At 41.2% G+C, this 21,775-nt stretch overlaps 1 protein-coding gene across 1 annotated transcript in view; it reads right to left on the bottom strand.

Moving 5' to 3' along the window:
* Positions 1-8,467: 8,467 nt before the first annotated feature.
* NLK (nemo like kinase) overlaps positions 8,468-21,775 on the bottom strand; it is a 189,265-nt gene continuing 175,957 nt past the window's right edge. The window contains exons 8-11 of the mRNA XM_063449870.1: positions 17,705-17,791; positions 14,962-15,160; positions 12,662-12,755; positions 8,468-9,828 (exon numbers count right to left, since the gene is read on the bottom strand). Of these exons, the coding sequence (XP_063305940.1) occupies positions 9,774-9,828; positions 12,662-12,755; positions 14,962-15,160; positions 17,705-17,791 (435 nt within the window). The 3' untranslated portion in view covers positions 8,468-9,773. The remainder of the gene's footprint in view (positions 9,829-12,661; positions 12,756-14,961; positions 15,161-17,704; positions 17,792-21,775) is intronic.

Genomic DNA, 21,775 nt, shown 5'->3' on the forward strand with positions numbered 1-21,775 from the left:
TGCCATATTTGCAAACTTGTTGTAATTTTTTATTTTAATTAACCTAATACTTTCATATAACACATAAAAACAATGGAAAAAACAGTTCAGACTAACAATTCATTAAAACAACAAACTAACATAGATCTATATTCTTGTGCTGTTTTTAACTCTTTAATCAGCCTGTGTACATCTGTTGGCACACATATCCATGCTCATTCTCTAAACTGATCATATCTCTTGAAGTTATCGGATTCTTATAACTTTCTGTGTTACACTGCTTTGCTTGTCTGTCTCCTAATTTTGATTTAGCTAAAATTGCTCTTATTTGTCTGATTATCAGTTTACAAGGAAAGGCTTTTATTGATTTATCTCCACATGTATTTATTCTGTCAAAATTTTCAATCAACAAATTTAATTTCTCATTTGCTTTTGATTTGATATCTCGGATAAAATATATGCAAGACCTTAAATAATGTTGTTTATTACACCAAAAACAAATAACTTTAGGAGTTATATTCTGTCTTTGGTTGTTAACTGTGCAGTTTTTAGTTGAGTAAATTGGGAATGGCTTAGCTGTCTGTATCACTCTTTCACAAGGAGTCCTAGAAGAAGGAGGAGGGGGACGAGGGGTGTCAGGTCTGAGTTTCTTTCTCTGCCTCATTCCACAAGTCATTTTAACCCCTTCATTATTGGTTTCTCTCCTTGCAATGTCTGCAAAATCATTCCCTGTTGTTAATTTTATTAATTGTGTTAATCTGTCTCGCCCATTTCCATATATTATTTCATCATTGCCCTCACATTTTACAGGCGTGGTCAGTCTACATGCCATTTGAGTCGGCAGCCATATTTGAAATAGTCTATTCCTTTGTTCGTCATTTAGGCTATATTTGTTCAAATTTGACTCAAACATTTCAGCATTAGTAAATGCATCCACCGACGTGTCAAAAAACTGGAATACATTTCACAATTTTCATTAATTGGTCATGGATTTTCAAATTAAAGGACCACTCTAGTGCCAGGAAAACATACTTGTTTTCCTGGCACTAGAGTGCCCTGAGGGTGCCCCCACCCTCAGGGACCCACTCCCGCCGGGCTCTGGGGGGAGGAAGGGGTTAAACTTACCTCTTTCTCCAGCGCCGGGCGGGGAGCTTTCCTCCTCCTCTCCTTCTTCCTTGCGACGTCATCGGCTGAATGCGCATGCGCGGCAGGAGCCGCGGTCGCATTCAGCCGGTCGCATAGGAAAGCATTATCAATGCTTTCCTATGGACGCTTGCGTGCTCTCACTGTGATTTTCACAGTGAGAAGCACGCAAGCGCCTCTAGCAGCTGTCAATGAGACAGCCACTAGAGGTTTTGGAGGCTGGATTAACCCTCAGTATAAACATAGCAGTTTCTCTGAAACTGCTATGTTTATAAAAAAAAGGGTTAATCCTAGAGGGACCTGGCACCCAGACCACCTCATTAAGCTGAAGTGGTCTGGGTGCCTAGAGTGGTCCTTTAAGTTTTGCAGCTCTGTCTTGAAATTTACATTTCTGCAAATCACTCTGTGAGGATACATTTTCAGTATCTATTGGTTCTGGGATTAGATTTTGTGCCTGTATTTTTCTTGTATTAACACACACTTGCTTTACTTCATTTCTAAGATGGCAAATAAGATCATTTCTTAGTTCAACTCTATCCTGTAGTTCACAGACTGTTTCTGACAATCTCTCACAGTTACCGCATGTACTCTATGTTACATTGTTACACTGTTCATTTAAATCTGATTTGACTTCTGTTAACATATTCAAATCTACTTCTTTTTCTGCTGATTCTAAATTGTCTTGACCTGCATCTCGTTTCCAAATCAATGCGTTGTAAGTACAGACTAGTTTCATAACATTTCTGATCTTTTGTTTTTTCTTATTAACAAACAATTTCTTGTCAATTTCACTATTGTCAATTTCACATTGTGTGTATAAAGATTGCCACAAAACAGCATCTGAATAGCTGCTATTAAATGCAAACTGCAATTTACTTTTCTCTGCAATATCGTTTATGAATTCCATGTTACTCACCAGATCAGTTATTTCTGTCTATTCGTTGCTTCATCCACACAGCTGCGCAGTTCTGGGCTTGAATCTGGACGCTTACCAATCTCTGCCACGTGCTTGCTTCTAGAATTCACGTTGTATCTTGTGCTGCTTTCTTTTTAACACGTGCTTTTGTCTGTTGTAGAATATAATCTTGGAACAATCTTTGTGATTATTTTTCTTACAAACCACAGTTCTTCTGTGACAGTCTAGATTCTTTGTTTGTTTTCCCAGTTCCAAAACAGCTTTGTAACTCGATTCTTCTTTCTCCCCCCTTGAAGTGGGAACAAAACTTGAATAAAAGACTGGCTGGCTCGCCAATGTAAAATCTGTCTGTGAATCATCACAGTTAAATCTTCTTAATTTCTTCTTGTCTTCAGTTGATTGATATATATATATATATATATATATATATATATATATACGTCTTTTGGTGTATATATAGTCTTGGGCCAAATGCTCGCCATATTAATATATGTCTATATTAATAAAAGTACTATTACGCAATCTGACTTATGGTTTCTTCAGGTTTATTCTTAGTTACGGATACATAATAAAACAACAAATGATGTTACAGGATAATGGACATTCGACAGCAGATGGTAATTGCTGGACTTCTTTACATCCTTACATCTTTACATCGAGAGAGAGCCAGAGAGTCAAGAACCAAGAGAGAGCTCGTGTCCCTCTGTTACTATATATGTGCCCATACTGATGTCAGGCTATAACTCTAGCCATATAAGGACAAGACCCCCAAATCCACATTCCAGAGTTCTCATACAAAGAAGGCCTTGTGACTTATTGATACCATCTGTTACTTATGTCAATCCACACATCCATATATATATAATTAATAGAAACATAGAATATGCAATATTCTACAGCCTGAATGCAAGCTCGGATAATACCTGGATTAGGATGTCCGAGTGTCTCTCTTACACTTGTTCTTTAAGCATTGCAGAGATATATGCTGTTGTATTCTGTGTTTCCTTTACTCTTTGCATTCTTGCTCTTTCACTCCAGTGGTACCAAAGCTTACATATCCTAACTACATTGCTCTCTCTTGTACTTTATAATGTATACAATGTGTAGTCGAGCAGCATGTTCCTATTAAACACAAAAATGTGCAAAGTTATCCTGTGCCACGTATCTGTTTACATCAGTGTGTTCGTACGCTGGCTCTAGCAATTGTGGAATTGCACGTCTGACTGTATAATTAAGTGTTGCAAAAAAACAAAACAAAAAATTACCCAGATTATGTAAAATAGCACTTGCTTTTCCCCATCACTATTAAAGGGACACTATAGTCGCCAGAATAACTACAGCTAAATGTAGTTGTTCTAGTGTCTTTACCCTGTCCCTGCAGGCTTTTTGCAGTAACATTGTATTTTCAAAGAAAAAACAGTGTTTACATTACAGCCTAAGGCCACTTCCAGTTTGCTGCTTCCTAGAGCAGTGCTGTACACTGACATTCAGTGTCTCTACCCTCTGCATGGAGACACTGAGCTTTCCTCATAGAGATGCATTGATTCAATGGATCTCTAAGAGGAGATGCTGATTAGCAAGGCTGGCGTTTAGCTCTGATCCCTGGGCCTGCCTCCTTGGCTGAGATCATCACAATTGATGGGAAAACATTGTGTTTGGCTGAGATCATAAATTCTGATGATGTCATCCAAGGAGACAATTCAGGGGCAGAGCCAGCAGCAGCATACTGGAATAAAGGTAAGAACTATATTTAAGCCCTTAAGGACACATGACATGTATGACGTGTCATGATTCCCTTTTATTACAGAAGTTTGGTCCTTAAGGGGAGGGACACTCTAGTGCCAGGAAAACAAATCATTTTCCTGGCACTGCAGGTTCCCTCTCACCCCCATTCCCATGTTGCTGAAGGGGTGAAAACCCCTTCAGTCACTTACCTGAGACCACCGCCGATGTCCCTCAGCGGTGGTTTAGGGTCCGCCCATGTCATCCGGTGGGGGAGACCGATGGCACATGCGCGACCGCCGGCGGGATGCGACCTTATGCGCATGCGCAGCAATGCCGCGCATGCTCATTAGACCTCCCCATAGGAAAGCATTGAAAATGTTTCCAATGCTTTCCTATGGGGATTTTAGTGACGCTGCAGGTCCTCACATAGCGTGAGGAGGTCCAGCGACGCTATAGCACAGAAAACCTGTGCTATAGACCAGGAAGTGCCCTCTAGTGGCTGTCTAGTAGAGTTAACCCTGCAATGTAAATATTGCAGTTTATGAAAACTGCAATATTTAGAGTTGCAGGGTTAAGGGTGGTGGGAGTTGGCACCCAGACTACTCCAATGGGCAGAAGTGGTCTGGGTGCCTGGAGTGTCCCTTTAAAGGTGGTTGATTTTAACACTATGCATGTTTGTGTTCCTGGCCCTATAGTGTTCCTTTAATGTTTGGAGGTTTTTTATCCTACTATTAACACCTGTTTCATCCTATGCAAATATTTACCTATAAATCCTTCCTTATCCTCACCTCATACCATTTAACACTTGACATCCATTAAGGTTTGATATATAAACATAGATTACCTAAAACTTTAAAAACCACCCATTTCTATCTTGTCTATCTTTTCTACTTAAAATGAACTGCTTTACAAGTGTTTTATCCCACCAGTACATCATACAGTTCCTTGTATGCAGGGCCGCCATCAGGGGGTGACAACCATAACAGTTGTCATGGGCCCGGCCCCCACGTGTGGGGCCCATCGGGTGGCCCACACACTTAGGGCCACCCGATGAGCCCCCTCCTTCAGGGGCCCGGTCAGCGCTGTGGCCGTTGTATAGCGCGACCGGGCCGCTTTAAAAAAAAAGTGGTACTGGGAGGAAGTGCTCACTCCCCAGTGCTGCTGGGAGGAAGTGCTCACTTCCTCCCAGCTCACTCCGCGCGGGAGGAACGCGCCCGCCCAGCCAGCCGTGAAGAGGGAGAGCCAGGCAATGAAGAGGGAGCAGCGCCGACTCCCATCATCCCCAGCCACCCTCCTGCAAAGAAAAGGTAAGAGACAGGAGGGTGGCTGGAAAATTAGCTGTGTGTGTGCATGTATGTGTGTATGTATGTCTGTGTGTGTGTCTGTATGCATGTATGTGTGTGTGTCTGTATGTATGTCTGTGTGTGTGTCTGTATGCATGTATGTGTATGTCTGTCTGTCTGTCTGTATTCATGTATGTGTATGTCTGTCTGTCTGTATGCATGTATGTGTATGTCTGTCTGTCTGTGTGTCTGTATGCATGTATGTGTATGTATGTCTGTCTGTATGCATGTATGTCTGGATGCATGTATGTCTGTGTGTCTGGATGCATGTATGTGTGTATGTCTGTATGCATGTATGTCTATGTATGTATGTCTGTCTGGATGCATGCATGTCTGTCTGTATGTGTATGTCTTGTCTGTATGCATGTATGTCTGTGTGTCTGGATGCATGTATGTGTATGTCTGTCTGTCTGTGTATGTATGACTGTCTGCATGCATGTATGTCTGTCTGTGTGTGTGTATGTATGTATGTATATGTCTGTATGTATGTATGTCTGGATGCATGTCTGTATGTCATTATATATGTATATATGTATGTCTGTATGTCAGTATAAATGTATGTCTGCATATTATTATGAACGTAGGTCTGTGTGTATGTGTGTATGGATGTCTGTATGCATGTATGTGTCAGTATGTCTGTATATTTGCATGTATGTCAGTCTGTATGTCTGTCTGTATGCCATTATGAATGTATGTCTGTATGCCATTATGTGTGTATGGATGTCAGTGTCTGTATGTATGAATGTGTGTGTGTGTGTGTGTATGTATGTATGTATGTCGGTGTCTGTATGTATGTTATTATGTGTCTGTCTGTCACTATGTATGCCTGTGTGTATGTCTCAGTATGTGTATGTCTGTTTCAGTATGTGTGTCTGTTAGTATGTATCTGCGTCCTTTTGTATCAGTGTGTGCGTTTGTGTCTGTGTGTGGACCCAGTGGGCGGTATTTGGAGGCAGGCCCCAGGGGGCCCAGACCCTGAGCTGAGTTAGGGGCCCCAAAATTTCTGGTGGCGGCCCTGCTTGTATGATATGTTAATAGCTCAAGCTCTTCCATTTCCTTACAAAGCTTCTCTCAATAGCGAGCAGACATTAAAGTTACCATGTTTAAATTGTATTTTACTTGGAAACACATGTATATCATACCATATTACTTTGTCTGCTAAAATTACCATCTCCAGCCTTCTGGGTTTCAGAGGAGTTCCGCCTCCTTTTTATACTATCACTTTTATTCTTCTGTGTTACTACCCACTACTTCTAGCCTTGAACCTTCTAGCCATCCTCTGCCCCCAGCACAGTAGACCCATCAGGTACAAGCCATCATGGCTATAAAGAAAATGCAACATCGGTCCAGTGCTCTAAAAAAACTCCAAACCCTCTTTACTACCCCAAGTCTTCAGCCACACACTGACCTCCCTAATTTCCCCAATGTCGTTCTACTCTAGCATGTGGCAAAGGTAATATCTCAGAAAATTTTACCTTGGAGGTTCTCTACTTACGTTTGCTTCCTAATTCCCTGCACCCATTCTTTAGGACTTTCCATCTTCTTCTGACTTTGTCATTGCAACCTATATGGACCATGAATGGTGATTTGCAGTGAAATAGAGACATGCTGGTTAACAGACATTTGCAGATTGAACTGGATATTTCTGCTACTCCTAGCAGCAGCACAATCCCAACATAGAGTTGAGCAACTGCATTTTGGGCAGAGGTTTTTTGGGGCATTTTGGCGGGAATAAGTGAAGCACCAAGCAACTGAAAGGAGAGTATTGCCTCTGAAATTAGAGCTTACCTAAGTAACAAGATTTACTGAAGTGTCAAGAAGAATGTGAGGCCTGCTCTGTCTGGTTGTCCAGCAGCTATTGTCATGTCTATGGGTTACTGTCCAAAGTGAGCAAGTGGTTTCTGTTACAAAGAGTATTCTGAATGCACAATGTTCAAAAATGTCCCCTCAACTGATGGAGCAAATAGCCTTCCAGAAATACATGTAAGCAGAGAGGCTAAGATTAAAGGATCACTATAGGGTCAGGAACACAAACATGTATTCCTGGCCCTATAGTGTTAAAACCACCATCTAGCCCCCCTGGACCCTTCATGCCTCCATAAATATAGCAAAATCTTACTGTATTCAAGCCTGACGCTGTAGCTCTGCATGCTCAGAAAAACAAGCTGTCTGTTGACATCAGCAGAAGTGGTAACCTGATTCAATCACAGTACTTCCCCATAGGATTGGCTGAGACTGACAAGGAGTCAGAGCCAGCATGATTCAAACACAGCCCTGGCCAATCAGCATCTCCTCATAGAGATGAATTGAATCAATGAATCACTATGAGGAAAGTTCAGTGTCTGCATGCAGAGGGAGGAGACACTGAATGTTTAGATGCATTTTAGGCAGCCATGACCCAGGAAGGATCTCCAACAGCTTTCTGAGTAGGGGCCAGTGAAGTTATCACTAGGCTGTAATGTAAACACTGCATTTTCTCTGAAAAGACTGTGTTTACAGCAAAAAGCCTGAAGGTAATGATTCTACTCACCAGAACAAATTCAATAAGCTGTAATTGTTCTGGTGGCTATAGTGTCCCTTTAATAATTCAGGTGCACTTACATGCTGTAAATTACAGATAAAACAAAACATCTCCAGGTTGAAATTATTCATATATAAATGTGGAACAAACTAAAATTTGACAAAAAAAAAAAAAAAAAAAATAGACATATTTAGGTGCAAAAGCTGAATTTTCAAAAGAAATGTACCAAAAAGAGAAAACATATATATATTTTTAAATGTTCACATTTAATGTTTTCACCACTATACTTCAAATCTACATTTACAAAGTGACCAGCAAATGTCTCATTTGACCCGCCTTAAAAAGGTATAGCCTCTCAGCCCAACATGTGGCTCATTTCTTTCTTTTTTTTTTTTTTTTTATTAATTCTTGACAATTGTGGTTTTCAAACAAGGTCACATTGCTTCAGTTCAAGGTATTTCATTCCGATGTCTCAAAATTTGCTTCAGAAAAGAAAACAAACATACTAAAAGATACAATAAGATTGCAGATATTTGGGTACTAAAAAGGTTTTTTTTTTGGTTTTTTTTGACTTCCACAAAATTACTTCATTGAAGTAAAACTTCCCAAAAATAAAACTTGAAACCAACATATTAAAATATAATATAAAGGGAGGGGGCATCAAACTATTGATTCACTTAATGTCCTCCTAGTACAATCCAGATCATTCAGGATAAAAATATTCCTCTGCAATAAATAACAATAAACTGGACAATTGTCCATTTTATAAATACCAGTCTCTCTCCCCCGCCAGCCTCTCTTTTAATTCACACAAAGTTAAGCCATTAAAATTCCTTGATATTGGTGAAAAGCAATAGTCAGTGGGTTTTCTTTATTGTATTGTAATGTTTACATATAAAAGTTGGAAGGAACATTCAAGTTTCAAGTCTGCACACTGAACCTAAAAATAATAATTTGGAGTGAAACAAGCTGAGCTGTATACTCCAGGAGGTAGAGACCTTCAGTTTGTGTTCATATATACATATACACAGAATATTCAGTGTTCATTTAATTGAAAGGAAAAAGAAAAAAAGAAAGAAAAGAAGAAAAACTAATTTAAAATGTTGCTGCTGTGACATTATAAGACTTCCACGGTTTGTCTTCTTGCCTAGGAACACATAGTTACATTTTAGTAAAATATGTTCTGCTTTCACATTTTGTCTTCACTGTCGAGGGCAAAACAATGGAAGAAAAGCCCCAAAAATGAAAAAAAGAAAAAGAAAATGGGCAAGCTAGCTCAGTTTTGTACAGCGGCAAATGAAAGGGTCCTTCTGAAATGAGCTCGTTGATGGGATTATTTACACAGATGAATGCGGCATGCCCAAGAGTTACAAGGTAAGGAAGAAAACAAATTCTAAGAAAAATAGATTAAATATATATAATTTTATATATTTATACTGGGAAAGAAACAAAAGTTTCAATCCCTTTCGTCACAGATGCACTCTTTCCAACCACAAACCTTCGGTTTTAAATAGTAATTGAATAGAAATATGTCTCTAGTCCAGTGCTAGTACGAAGTCATTGAGGTGCGTATCCTTATAAATTACATGACTTCAATGTCCTGTGGTCTGTTCCTTCCTCTTCTTGAGAATATCTTCATGGTTGGTATTCAGATGATCTCTGTATTCTTACTAATTTGCTTGTATTAACACAAAAATTAGGCTTAAAGAATGGCTCAGTATATTTATACTTTGGAAAAAAAATCCACACATCCATTTATTAAAAAGAAATTAAAATAAATAAAACAATATTTAAAAACATAATTAACCTCTAGACATAAGCCCTAACCACAAAAATCAAACCTCACTTATTCTGCAAATTTGCTGCCATCTTCAATTTGTTCTGAGCCTTGAAACTGCTTAAAATTCATAAAATAAAATTAAAATATGGGTTACGGGATCTCAAAAGACAACCACTGAGTTTATGGGAAAAGTTACTGGTACACCATTTTGTTTTAAATATGATATACATAGTACATGTAGTGGTTGAAAAGTTAAACCTTAATTAGTAAAATTACAGTACAAGCACAATCAATCTTCAGAATTGCAATTCCCAGACTCCAGTGAAAAGCTACATGACAACATCTTCAGTAGTATGTCCACCACATTTATTCCCAAACCAGTGGAGATGGTGGCATCTCAGATGGTTGAGCAACTGTGGAACTGAAAGGACAAGAGAGATTTGTTAGCAGTTCAGAAGAAAACACTGTGTTCTGCTATTCACACACAATCTTTAAATATTTAGCATAATTAATAGGGAAATTAAAGATTATGTTTTTTTGATTTCTCATCTCAAAGTGAAAATAAATTTCTTAGGGGTTAGTGTTAAAGAATTGTAGGAGTTAATGTTTATAGTAATTTCCCCCTTTAACCACTGCATTACCACTAAAGACAGAATTGGGTCACACTTCTCCTGGTTCTGCCTGTGATTCAGGGCCCTGAATTGCACAGAAGTGGTCTGTTCATTACAGTTCCTCTTCATGGAGTGAAGCAGGGAAGATTAAAGAGACTCAGTTTTCACACACACAGTCTGACTCAAGGTGCATGTATATGGCTGAGTTATCCCATTGAATACTAAAGATAGTTATGAGTTTCCTTTTTTTTTTATTCTTTATTTTTGTTGTACGAGCATTAACAACATGCTTGGGTAGCCACGATAGCTATAACAAGCCCAATAATAAGAGAGTAGAATATCAGCATGGCATATATGGTGATCGCACAATATTTAAATGTTAAGAGTAGATTGAAAATTAAAACAACAGAGTGTTAAAGTATGAAGAGAGTAGTTTCCACACTGACAGTAAGATTAGCATTGGCATAAGTGTATTCGAATGGGAATGAGCGTTCAGATGGAGGCATGATGTGCGTTTACATATCACGTATAGTGATATCTAGTGAGATTCATGCCCCCTAAGGGATAAGGCCGATATAACTTTGATGTACAGGTACAAGTAAACAACAATTATAGGCCATGTAGTGGCCCATGAGGCAATAAAGGGAGGTAGGGACTAACAAAGGCTACTTTAGGCAACAAAAATAAACAGAGGGTACTGACATGGTACCTAATGTGGTGTATAGACAGCTCCATGTCAAACAAATTGTGAAATGGTGGGACAGGAGCTGGGGGTAGGTGGTAAAGTGGAGCCAGCATATCCGGGTTATGCCCGGTTTCGGCGCTTCTTTTAGTTTTTTTACATATACCGTATATACTCGAGTATAAGCCGAGTTTTTTAGCACATTTTTTGTGCTAAAAAACCCCAACTCGGCTTATACTCGAGTCATAGTCTGTATTATGGCAATTTGCATTGCCATAATACAGACTGGGGGGAGAGGGGGCTGTAAGAGAGTTTACTTACCTTTCCTGCAGCTCCTGTCAGCTCTCTCCTCCTCCGCGCCGTCCGTTCAGCACCTCGGTCAGCTCCCAGTGTAAGTCTCGCGAGAGCCGCGGCTCTCGCGAGACTTACACTGGGAGCTGACAGAGGGAGCTGCACAGACCGCGCGGATGAGGAGATCTGACAGGAGCTGCAGGAAGGGTAAGTACAGCTCTGCCAGCACCCCTCTCCCCCCCACTGAACTGCCAATGACACTGGACCACCAGGGAAGGAGCCCCCCTCCCTGCCATGTATCAAGCAGGGAGGGGGGACGAAAAAAAAAATAATTAGTAATAATAATAAAAAAAAAATTAAATAATAAATAATCATACAAAAATAATAATAATTAAATTAAATAAATAAAAATAATAATAAATAATAATAAATTTTTTTTTAAATAATACAAAAAAAAATTCCCACCCCCCACCAAGGCTCTGCAACACACACACACACACACACACACCACTCACACACACACTGCACTCATACACACGCTGCATTCATACACTCACACTGCATTCATACACACACACTGCATTCATACACACACACTGCACTCATACACACACCACACACACACACACACACTGCATTCATATACACACACACACACACTGCATTCATACACACACACTGCACTCATACACACACGCTGCACTCATACACACACGCTGCACTCATACACACACGCTGCACTCATACACACACGCTGCACTCATACACACACGCTGCACTCATACACTCACACTGCATTCATACACTCACACTGCATTCATACACACACACTGCATTCATACACACACACTGCATTCATACACACACACTGCATTCATACACACACACTGCATTCATTATACACAGACTGTAAATAAATATTCAATTAATATATTTTTTTTAGGATCTAATTTTATTTAGAAATTTACCAGTAGCTGCTGCATTTCTCACCCTAGTCTTATACTCGAGTCAATAAGTTTTCCCAGTTTTTTTGGGTAAAATTAGGGGCCTCGGCTTATATTCGGGTCGGCTTATACTCGAGTATATACGGTACTTCATTAAAAAAAAATTAAAAACAAAATATACAAAAAAAAAAAAAAAATTGGTTTCCTTTCAAACCTTGATGAAAGGATTATAAAAAAAAAAAGGTAGTTTGAGGTGACGGTTGTCCTTAAATCTAAAATATATAGGACCTCATTTCAATGCCCTATTTAACCTTGCACCCCACAAGAAAGGATTTCCCAAGTAAATGGGTTAATCACATGAAAGCAGACATTATGTTAGGATAGGACCTGCCAAAAATGAGGTACATTGGCATTGTGACCGGCTTTTTGCAAAGTATAATCATATACTGTAACTAAACCCCCCCCCCCCCTTAATTTTGTCGGGATTTAAAACAAAATAATATTTTTTTATTTGAAATTTTGTGGGCTTTGATGTTCGTTTAAAGTTGAGTGATTGCACTGGATGTGTCAATTGGACTCAGCAGCATCCTAATAATGTGAGCATGTTTAGGACAAAGAGACGTTACACACACAGAGATACATTAGATAGAGAGACATAAATCAGGGGAAGAAAGGGGAAGAAAAATCCCAGCAGCATAAAAATCTGCTAAGCAATTTAGCACAAACCTGATAAAGCTTTTAAAAGCAGCAGACTGGGGATTGATGCACAGAGGTACCCTGTTTCCTTTCTGTTGCTCCAAAATAAACTGATGGATGATTTCTGGAAGACACACATAAAAATACAATTCAAAATATAAATAACCAGTATCAACATATTTTGTTGTGAAGCTACCAAAAGGAACATCATAGTGTGTTAGAAATACAGTTGTTTGGTATTCCTGATACTATAATTTTCCTCTGCCTTTCTCTCACTTACCTGATTCCAGCGTCAAATTCCCTCGGAGCTGGATTTGTCTCCTTCTCCCGCGACATCACAGTTTTGGGGGGAAGCTAATGCCCACGCACTGTGAGCACCGTACGCATTAGGCCTACCCCATAGGAAAGCATTGAGTCCATGCTTTCCTATGGGGATTTTCAACATGCTGGACAGGACCATGCAAATTGTGAGGACGTCCAGCGGAGTTAATGAATTGAGAGACAGCCAACTGCATTGCAGGGTTTAGGGGACACGGACACTGCACTCAGACCACTTCATTGAGATAAAGTGGTGTAGGTGCCTATAGTGTCTCTTTAATGTGGAACAGTAGCTATGCTGTAAGGGAAAGTCTTGGTTCAAGTGCATTTTCAATACACATTTGAACCAGGTAGTTAAAATGAAAAATATGTATTTATAGTTATTATGCAGCTAATCTGAACCCCCCCCCCCCCCCTTTTGCCTAGTACTAATTTCCTAGTTCACGTTGGGCCCTGTTTAACCAAATGCCTTGAATATAGAAGCAATGTCCACAAAATGAGCACATTTGGAAGATATAAGAACATATATGAAAATCGATGGCAGAAATAATTCTCTCTCTCTCATATATTATTTATATATAAATATATATATTTTAAAATATTTAAATACTAGATAGTTCACATATTATGATAATGTCACTAAAATTCCAACATGCTGAAACAGGTGCCAAATTCAATTATTACTTGTTCCTATGAAGTGTTGGTTTCGGTTTTATCTAACATTCTCTAATCTGACCCATAATTCTGCTTTGCACTATCAGGCATTAAACAGAGCAGGAGATAAGAACGTCTAAAGAAAAGACACTTTAGATATGTTCCAAACCAACAGTTTTGCTCAGGAAGCGTGTATTGCGGCTGTATGAACATCTGCCAGTGGAGGATCAACACTGCAAAACAATTATAGTGGTTTAACGCCTAAATGGCAGCAGATTTAGCAGACAGATTGCAGGGGCATTATCTAAGCACCTTTAAAGGGACACTATAGTCACCAAAACAACTACAGCTTAAGGTTGTTGTTCTGGTGAGTAGAATCATTCCCTGCCGGCATTTTCATGAAAATACTGCCTGCTCAGAGAAAAGGCAGTGTTTACACCTCCAGTGGGCACACCTCAGAAGGCCACTGGAGATGCTTCCTGGGTTAGTGCTGCACAGTGTGCAGCACTGCTGTTCAGCGTGGAGACGCTGAACTTTCCTCATAGAGATGCATTGATTCAAGCTGGTGTTTGGCCCTGTCCTCGTCCCACCTCCTTGCTGATTTCAGTCAATCCGATTGGCTGAAATAATAATTTCTGATTTGTCAGCAGGGAGGTGGATCGAGGGTGGAGCCAATGTCGGCAGAGCTGTGCTGCACTGGAAATAAGGTACGTTTTAATACCTTTTAAATAGGTTAAGGGGTGAGGGGACGCGAGTCACCTAAATGGTACAGGACCAGAAATACAGGTTTGTTTGTTCTTTAAAGATTAAGTGGATTGGTGTGACAATTTAAACACACTGAATGTGAGTTATAAATTAAAACATAAGACTGCTTGGAACACTTTAACCTGTCACAACCATGATTTTGCTTTTTGAAAAGTAGAGAAGTAGTCATAGTATAAATGATCATGTGCCTTTCCTCCTTTCCCATTTTCCCTCTCACTCTTTTGGAATCAAGGCAATGCTACAATTTAGCAGGCTGGCACTTTGTTTAATATTTGGCAGAATTGTTCTTTTATTGATGCGAGACAAAAGGTGCAACTAGCACATAAGCTAAGGATCACAGTCTGCAAGCCAGGACTCAAAATTCAATATATAGTGCCAATAGCCAGGACTAAAAGTTATTGACACCTTCTGGGATTCAATTGCTGGGAATAAGCAGAGAAGCAGCACGCACAGTCACCCTGCCCCCAAATGACAATCACAGCTTCAGACCATTTAAAACCTGAGAAACCAGCCCCCCATTAAAGTTACATCGCTTTCACAGAGGCCAATGTGCTAGAATTACTCTATTCTGAACAACAAGATATTGTACTTGCCTTTCACCTGCCGTACAGAACTGAGGTTCTTTTCAAATGTGTCGTCAAATTTTGGATTTGTGATAGGTTCAAAGTCACTGGTATAGACCCTGCCAGTAGATGTAGAGAAGCAGCATTTGCACATGCAGGTGTGATACCGCAGGCGGCCTTCATCCAGATACGGGTGTGCTAGGGCATCTTTAGCAGATATTCGTTTGGACTGAAACAGAATAGATGAATTAAGAATTATTATGCAGTAATATATATTTTCTGTGCCAATCTACATATTTTTCAGGTTCAGGTGAATACATTTTTGTTCTAGGTTAAACAAAAATATTCATTATATTTTAATGCTATGCCGATAGAAGTGTGCTAGATGATTTATATACTTTGCAAATTAGAATTAGATTCAAATAATAATGTTACATTAAAACTGGAGTGGTGTATGGGTAGAGTGCCAAATTAGAATGGATTTCTTATATGTTGATATTGGTGCAGCTGCACAACTAATCACATCGTTAAACTTTTTCCCCATCTATGGGCGAGATGTACTATTTGCCCTGGTCAGTGGGATGAGTGGGCAGCACCACCTATTCTTCAGAGTACTAGTACCTCAACAGCCACTTAAAAGAACACTCCATTGGAAACATTACTGTTTAGTAGTTATACTCCCAATGGAAGCAATCATGCATTTACGTGACAGTCAGGGAAGGGTCTGACTGATAAACTGAATGAACAGATTCATTCATTGTGCAATTAGTTTTTCTTCCATTACAATCATAGTATTTAGTTCATTCGAATTTGTCACTCAGATGCAATGAACAACAGACTTCTGACAATTTTTATTTTTAATTCCCTTTTATTTTGTGCTATAAATGTCAGTAAAGTCGATTTTAAATAAAAAATAAAATAGAAAAATAAGAAAGCATAGCACTGCAATGAGTAGGCCAACTTTACACGATTATTACACAACACTGGCCACTAGATGGCACTAGAAGTATGTTAAATCAATAAACTGAATAACTAGTTATCATTCATTCACTTTGTACAACTTACGTTGTTCTATGTGTTTGCATAAATAATGCAACAAGTCATATTACATTCTTGTCAGTTGTGCGCAATAAAAACATTTTAAGACTGCCATTCTGGGTTCAAGAAGGATTTATATTCTAGTTTGTTGCAAAAGGCTGAACTTGATGTACACATGTCTCTTTTTAGTCCGTGTAACTATGTAACCAACTATGCAAGGATAGAAATTCCAATAGTTAATAAATTATCTAACACATAGGGGACACAAACACAAAGTGCGTGTTGTGCTGCTCTGAGCCCCCTATATAAGTTCATGAGTTAATCTTGCTGCCACGAATAACAAATCTTTCTCCAGGCAAACATGAATAGGGAAATGTATTTTAAAGTGCTTAAAATAAAAAAAGTGAATCATAGAAAATACAACAGGTATTATTCATATTTTATGATTAAAGGGTTTCTTTTCCGTTTTTTTCATAGAATAATGCTCTATTGGCATTGTGCTATCAGTCTCCAGACTCCCAGGATAAAAATAAACGATCAAAGAGCATTTTTTAAAGGGACACTTAAGTCACCAAAACAACTTTAGCTTAATGAAGCAGTTTTTATGTAGATCATGCTTTTGAAGTTTCACTGCTCAATTCTCTGCCATTTAGGAGTTAAATCACTTTGTTTCCGCTTATGCAGCCCTAGCCACACTCCCCCTGGCTGTGACTCACACAGCCTGCATTAAAAAAAAATAAAATAAAAAATGGTTACCTTTTCAATCAGATGTTACTTACTTTAAACATTTTCTCTCCGGCTCTGTAAATTTAGCTTTTATTACATACAGGAGATTCCTGTAAGGTCTAGCAAGCTGTTTACAGAGCAGGAGATAAGAAATTCTAAATTAAACAGAATTTGCAATAAAGAAAGTGTAAATATTAGATGAATCTTTACAGGAAGTCTTTAGGAGGGCTGAGTAAGTCACATGCATGGAGGTGTGACTAGGGTTCATAAACAGGGTGATTTAACTCCTAAATGAAAGATAACTGAGCAATGAGACTGCAGGGGCATGAGCTTTACACAAAAACTGCTCCATTAAGCTAAAGTTGTTTTGGTGATTATAGTGTTCCTTTAATTAGTCTTTACCTACCTTAATACAGTGCCAGGTGAAGCTCCTCTAAGTTGCTTGGCTCTTCCCTGTCTGACTTGACAGGAGCCACACAGCAGTGCAATCAAAGGTTTCTCATAGAGAAGCCTTTCATTGGAGGATTTAACAGGCTCAGAGTGCATGCATGCGCTCTGAGACAGCAAGAGGACAGAGGAGTAGGGGGGTGGAGCAGGGAACTAAAACATAGCGATGGGAATAAGGAGGCAGGTAGGGGTGAAATCAGTGTGTGAGAGAAGACTAGAGAGATTGCTGTGCCTGAAATGGAAAAGCAGTTACGCCTGTTGGCAGTATGCAGTGCGTGTTGATGACAGACGTAAATTACGTACATAACCGACATTAGGAAGCCCGGACCAGTTACAGTCTTCCTGCATCACGTGTGCTGGGGTGCACCTAGCCCCCAGTGCACAATTGCCAATATCTTTAGATATGCAGTGTTTCAAAGAGAAACCCTGCACATCCAAGCTCCTACCACCATGCAAGTGGTCATGGTGGTTGGAGTAACCCCTTAATAATAAAATATACTAATAAATAATAAAATAAAATAAATCACAAAGCCAAACCCAAAACACATGAAGTATTACTTACTGGATCAAAGACCAACATCCGGCAGAGCAGGTGAACAGCTTCATGCGTGGCCTGGCTGGACAGTGTATACAAGACCGGAAGAGATGGCTGTAAGAACAGAAGTCATGAATATTCTTGTGCTATCATAGATAAGAGAAACAATTACACGACTAGAGGGGCAGGAAAAAAATTACCCCAAAAGTCAAGAGTTGACTAAATGGGTAATATAGGCTTAACCCAGAAAATACAAAATTGAAAAAAGAATAACAAATCTTTCTTTGAAAAAAGGGGGTCCCAAGTCAAAAGACTACGGGTAACGATTCCCCCTAGGTTTCTCCTTTTTCATATTACACTTTCACAAGTCACTTTTGTGTTTTTCACTTTGTCCTTTTTTTCCTTTTTCACTATTATGTAGATATGCCCTAAATACTAATAAAGTTTATATTTTAATATTTTGTTTCTTATTAATTATAGTGGGTTATACATGTTATATGTGGGTAATCTAAATTTTTTTTGAGAATCGTCTTTTGACCCCCTTTTTTCAAAGAAAGATTTGCTATTCTTTTTTTGAATTTTATCATAGATAAGAGCTAACATGATGAAGGGCTCCTGATAATATCAGTGTGGCTGATAGATGGATTACATCAGTAAATGCAGCAGCTCTTATTTTCAATTTAGTACGATAGCCGTAGTTATCTGACCAATTGTCAATGCAAATGGGAAAGGGAACTGGAAACAGCATTTCAATTAGCAACTTCATATATTTTAATTAACGATTTTTTTTACATGCATCATTGTCCTCAGTTGTAACAAATAAAACTGAGAAAAAAGGCTTTATATAATAACCAGGGATTTCTAAAATTGTTCGGTAGAGTGGTGATCTATTAACGTATTAAAGTTACCAAGTTTAAGGTACTAAAGTAAAAAGGGTCATCAAGACCGCATCATCTGTGGTGGGGCGGAGCCTGACCGTTCAGGAAGATGGCAGCATAATCCTGTAGCTCCCTCTTCCCAGCATTTTCAATCCGCCGACATCCGCACGCACGACCCGCAAATCCCCTTCAGAGAACCCTCACCGCTTACCCCGCTCGCTCAGCAACAACCCGGTGAGATGGGGGGTGGCAAACAAAAGAAGGATCAGACGCCTTCGGTCGCCACAATATTCCGCCCGCAACAAGAACAACGGCGGCCATCTTGCCGCCAACAGACGGAAGAACATAGCACAGATTCCGAAGGTAGCGAATGCACAACCACATCTGATGCCCCTCTGACACTGCACGATATGAAAAGCATGCTACAAGAAGCCACGATGGACATAAAAACTCACATGGCGACGGAGCTGGATAAACGGCTCTCAGGCCTGAAAGAAGACATCGAGGCCTTGACGAGCAGGTCCACCCACACGGAGACATGCATTAAAGAGCTCACAGCCTCCACCCAGGCACACTCCCAGGATATCACATACCTCCACGCAAAAATCGAAGCCATGGAGGAAAGTCTGGAAGACTTAAATAATAGATCCAGAAGGAACAATATCCGGATCCGGGGCCTACCCGAATCGGTCACAGCTGAAAATCTCCACACCACACTCACTGACCTGTTCACAACTATTCTGCCCAACGCCTCAGCGCAAGACCTCCTCATCGACCGGGCACACAGGGCACTCCGGCCGCCTGCCATGAACCCAGACACCCCCAGAGATGTCATCATCAGACTACACTTCTTCGCGATTAAAGAAAGAATCCTCAACCTTGCCAGAACCACCCCGCCACAATACCAGGGGACCCGACTGGCACTCTACCAAGATCTTGCCCCATCCACCCTGAAGAAACGGAGGGACCTCCGACAGCTGACCCTCACCCTAAACCACCACGGCATTCGATACATGTGGGGGCACCCGTTTAAACTAATAATGCGCAAAGAAAACCAAACCTACATTCTGACGAACCCGGCAGAGATGACCCCATTTGCTGAATCACTGGGCATCACTCTACTACCACCACCACCGATGACGGGCCGGAACGCAGGCGGCAGAACCCGGCCCCAGAGAGAGAGATATGCCAGGTCTCCACGCCGCACATCGCGCAAAAGAACGCCCTCACAAACCGAAGACAGAGACTAGACACTGGGACTGGGCCCGCACCCTGAGACCCCGAGACGGCTCATCCTGACGCTCCAAAACAGGGCAAGTAAACTCAAGCTCTCCCACACCACCCATTGCCCCGCTTACCCGGATGGGGGGCCCCTCCAGGGGCAACTGTCCCGGCCACGGCCTATAGACACATCTTCCCACTTCCCAGGGCCCTGCCTGCCCACTACGCCTATCCCGAGCCTAGAAACTGCTAAATACTTACCCCCCATGTAAGGAGGGGACATCGCAAAGAGGCCCACACGTTCGAGCAACCAGCCGGTCACCCCAACGCAGAGAGACTTAGCCCGCTAGGCACACACACCCTGACGGGTACTTGGCATCCATCCTGCCTATGGCACGGCCACCGAGACACTCCAAAAAAAACCTGCGGCCTGTGGGCACTGGCGATGGCGACTGGGGACGGAAGGAAAACCAATGCCATCTCTTGAACAAACTAAACTACCGACCTCACAGATATAATGTACCCTAACTTTCTCCCTTTTCTTTTCTCTTCTAATGTGTGGGGTATGGGACACAAATATGCTGTATAATGTTGTTATTTACCAAATTAAGGGGTTACCATAACACGACAAGTCCAGAGACATGGACTCCCCGGAACACCCAGCCCCACACCATGCCTAGTCGCCTACCCACGACATAAGTCGAGTCAGGACAAAATGGAGGGACCTCACACGCTGACACCAGCAGGACATAGCTTAGCCCCCCTCTGGACACCCACTCTGACTTACCGGCAGCCCACTACACATCATGGCATATCCCGGTAACAGCCTAAACCCCTACCGCTTGACGACACACGGGGGGGAACCTATAGGGATCTGGGAGAATAGCGGGCGACATAAAAACTTAGCAGTTCCACTGACGAGGGGCCCCTGCCCCTGATCGACCCACATAGAAGGGCCACACCACCCACAACATACCGGGCACTCATAACCAGGTGATCCCGAACCCTGACAGCCCAGCCGCCCCCAGTTGCAGCCCTCGTGGACCGGGCAACAACATATTACCAGCCTAAAAACACACGCTGGGCCGCGCCACACAACCGAACCGGACGGTACCCCCAGACAGGAGGCGGGCCAAGGAGACGAACCCAAGTGCAGACACTAGACTACAACAACCAACACCTAAGGTTTGGGAGACAAGCTCCTGTACTACCGCCACAGCCTCTCACTCCCTCACACACCCCCAAAACGTTACCTGTCTCGGCACGCCTCACCAGGTGTGGGCCCCCGACCAACTAGTCCAGACCGACGCAGTCGCCCTCCACCTTAGACCATGACACGACCCCTATCGCACCGGAGTCAGGGCGACAAAGGACAACAGCGTTAGGCAAAATGTTATTAATGTTATTAATGGTGTTAAAGTTTTTGATGTTGATATTATTGTTGTTAATAATGCAGATCAACCCTCTCTCTTCTTCGAAGATCATTGCTTCCTGACATGCAACTCTATCTAGCGCATCTGCTATATATATATCTATCTAGCTATGTATAACTATCTATGTATAACCATCTATGTATAACCATCTATGTATAACCATCTATGTATAACCATCTATGTATAACCATCTATGTATAACCACCCCACCACAACCCGCATGAACACATTGACACTCTACTTATCTAACAAATGTTCTCTACCCGCAGATACTGATTTAGTGCGTATTCAAGTACGCCGATGCTGGGAGAGAAGGGAGACGTGGACACGGACGAACCACCTCTTCCTTCCCTCTTCCCTGTTCACCACACTTCCTCGTTAGACCAGCGAGAAAAGGACTGACCACTCCGACCCCCAGGACGACCTGGCAACACCAAAGTAAGACCAGGTTTACTCACACTACACCTAACCACCACTCCTCCCACCCCTCTCCCCCCCCTTCCCCTTCCCCTCCCACCCACACTCAACCCCCCTGGGCACACCACAATGCCACCACAACCCCAGAG

This window comes from Pelobates fuscus, chromosome 1, assembly GCF_036172605.1.
Source record: "Pelobates fuscus isolate aPelFus1 chromosome 1, aPelFus1.pri, whole genome shotgun sequence".
In the NCBI taxonomy this organism is placed as follows: domain Eukaryota; kingdom Metazoa; phylum Chordata; class Amphibia; order Anura; family Pelobatidae; genus Pelobates; species Pelobates fuscus.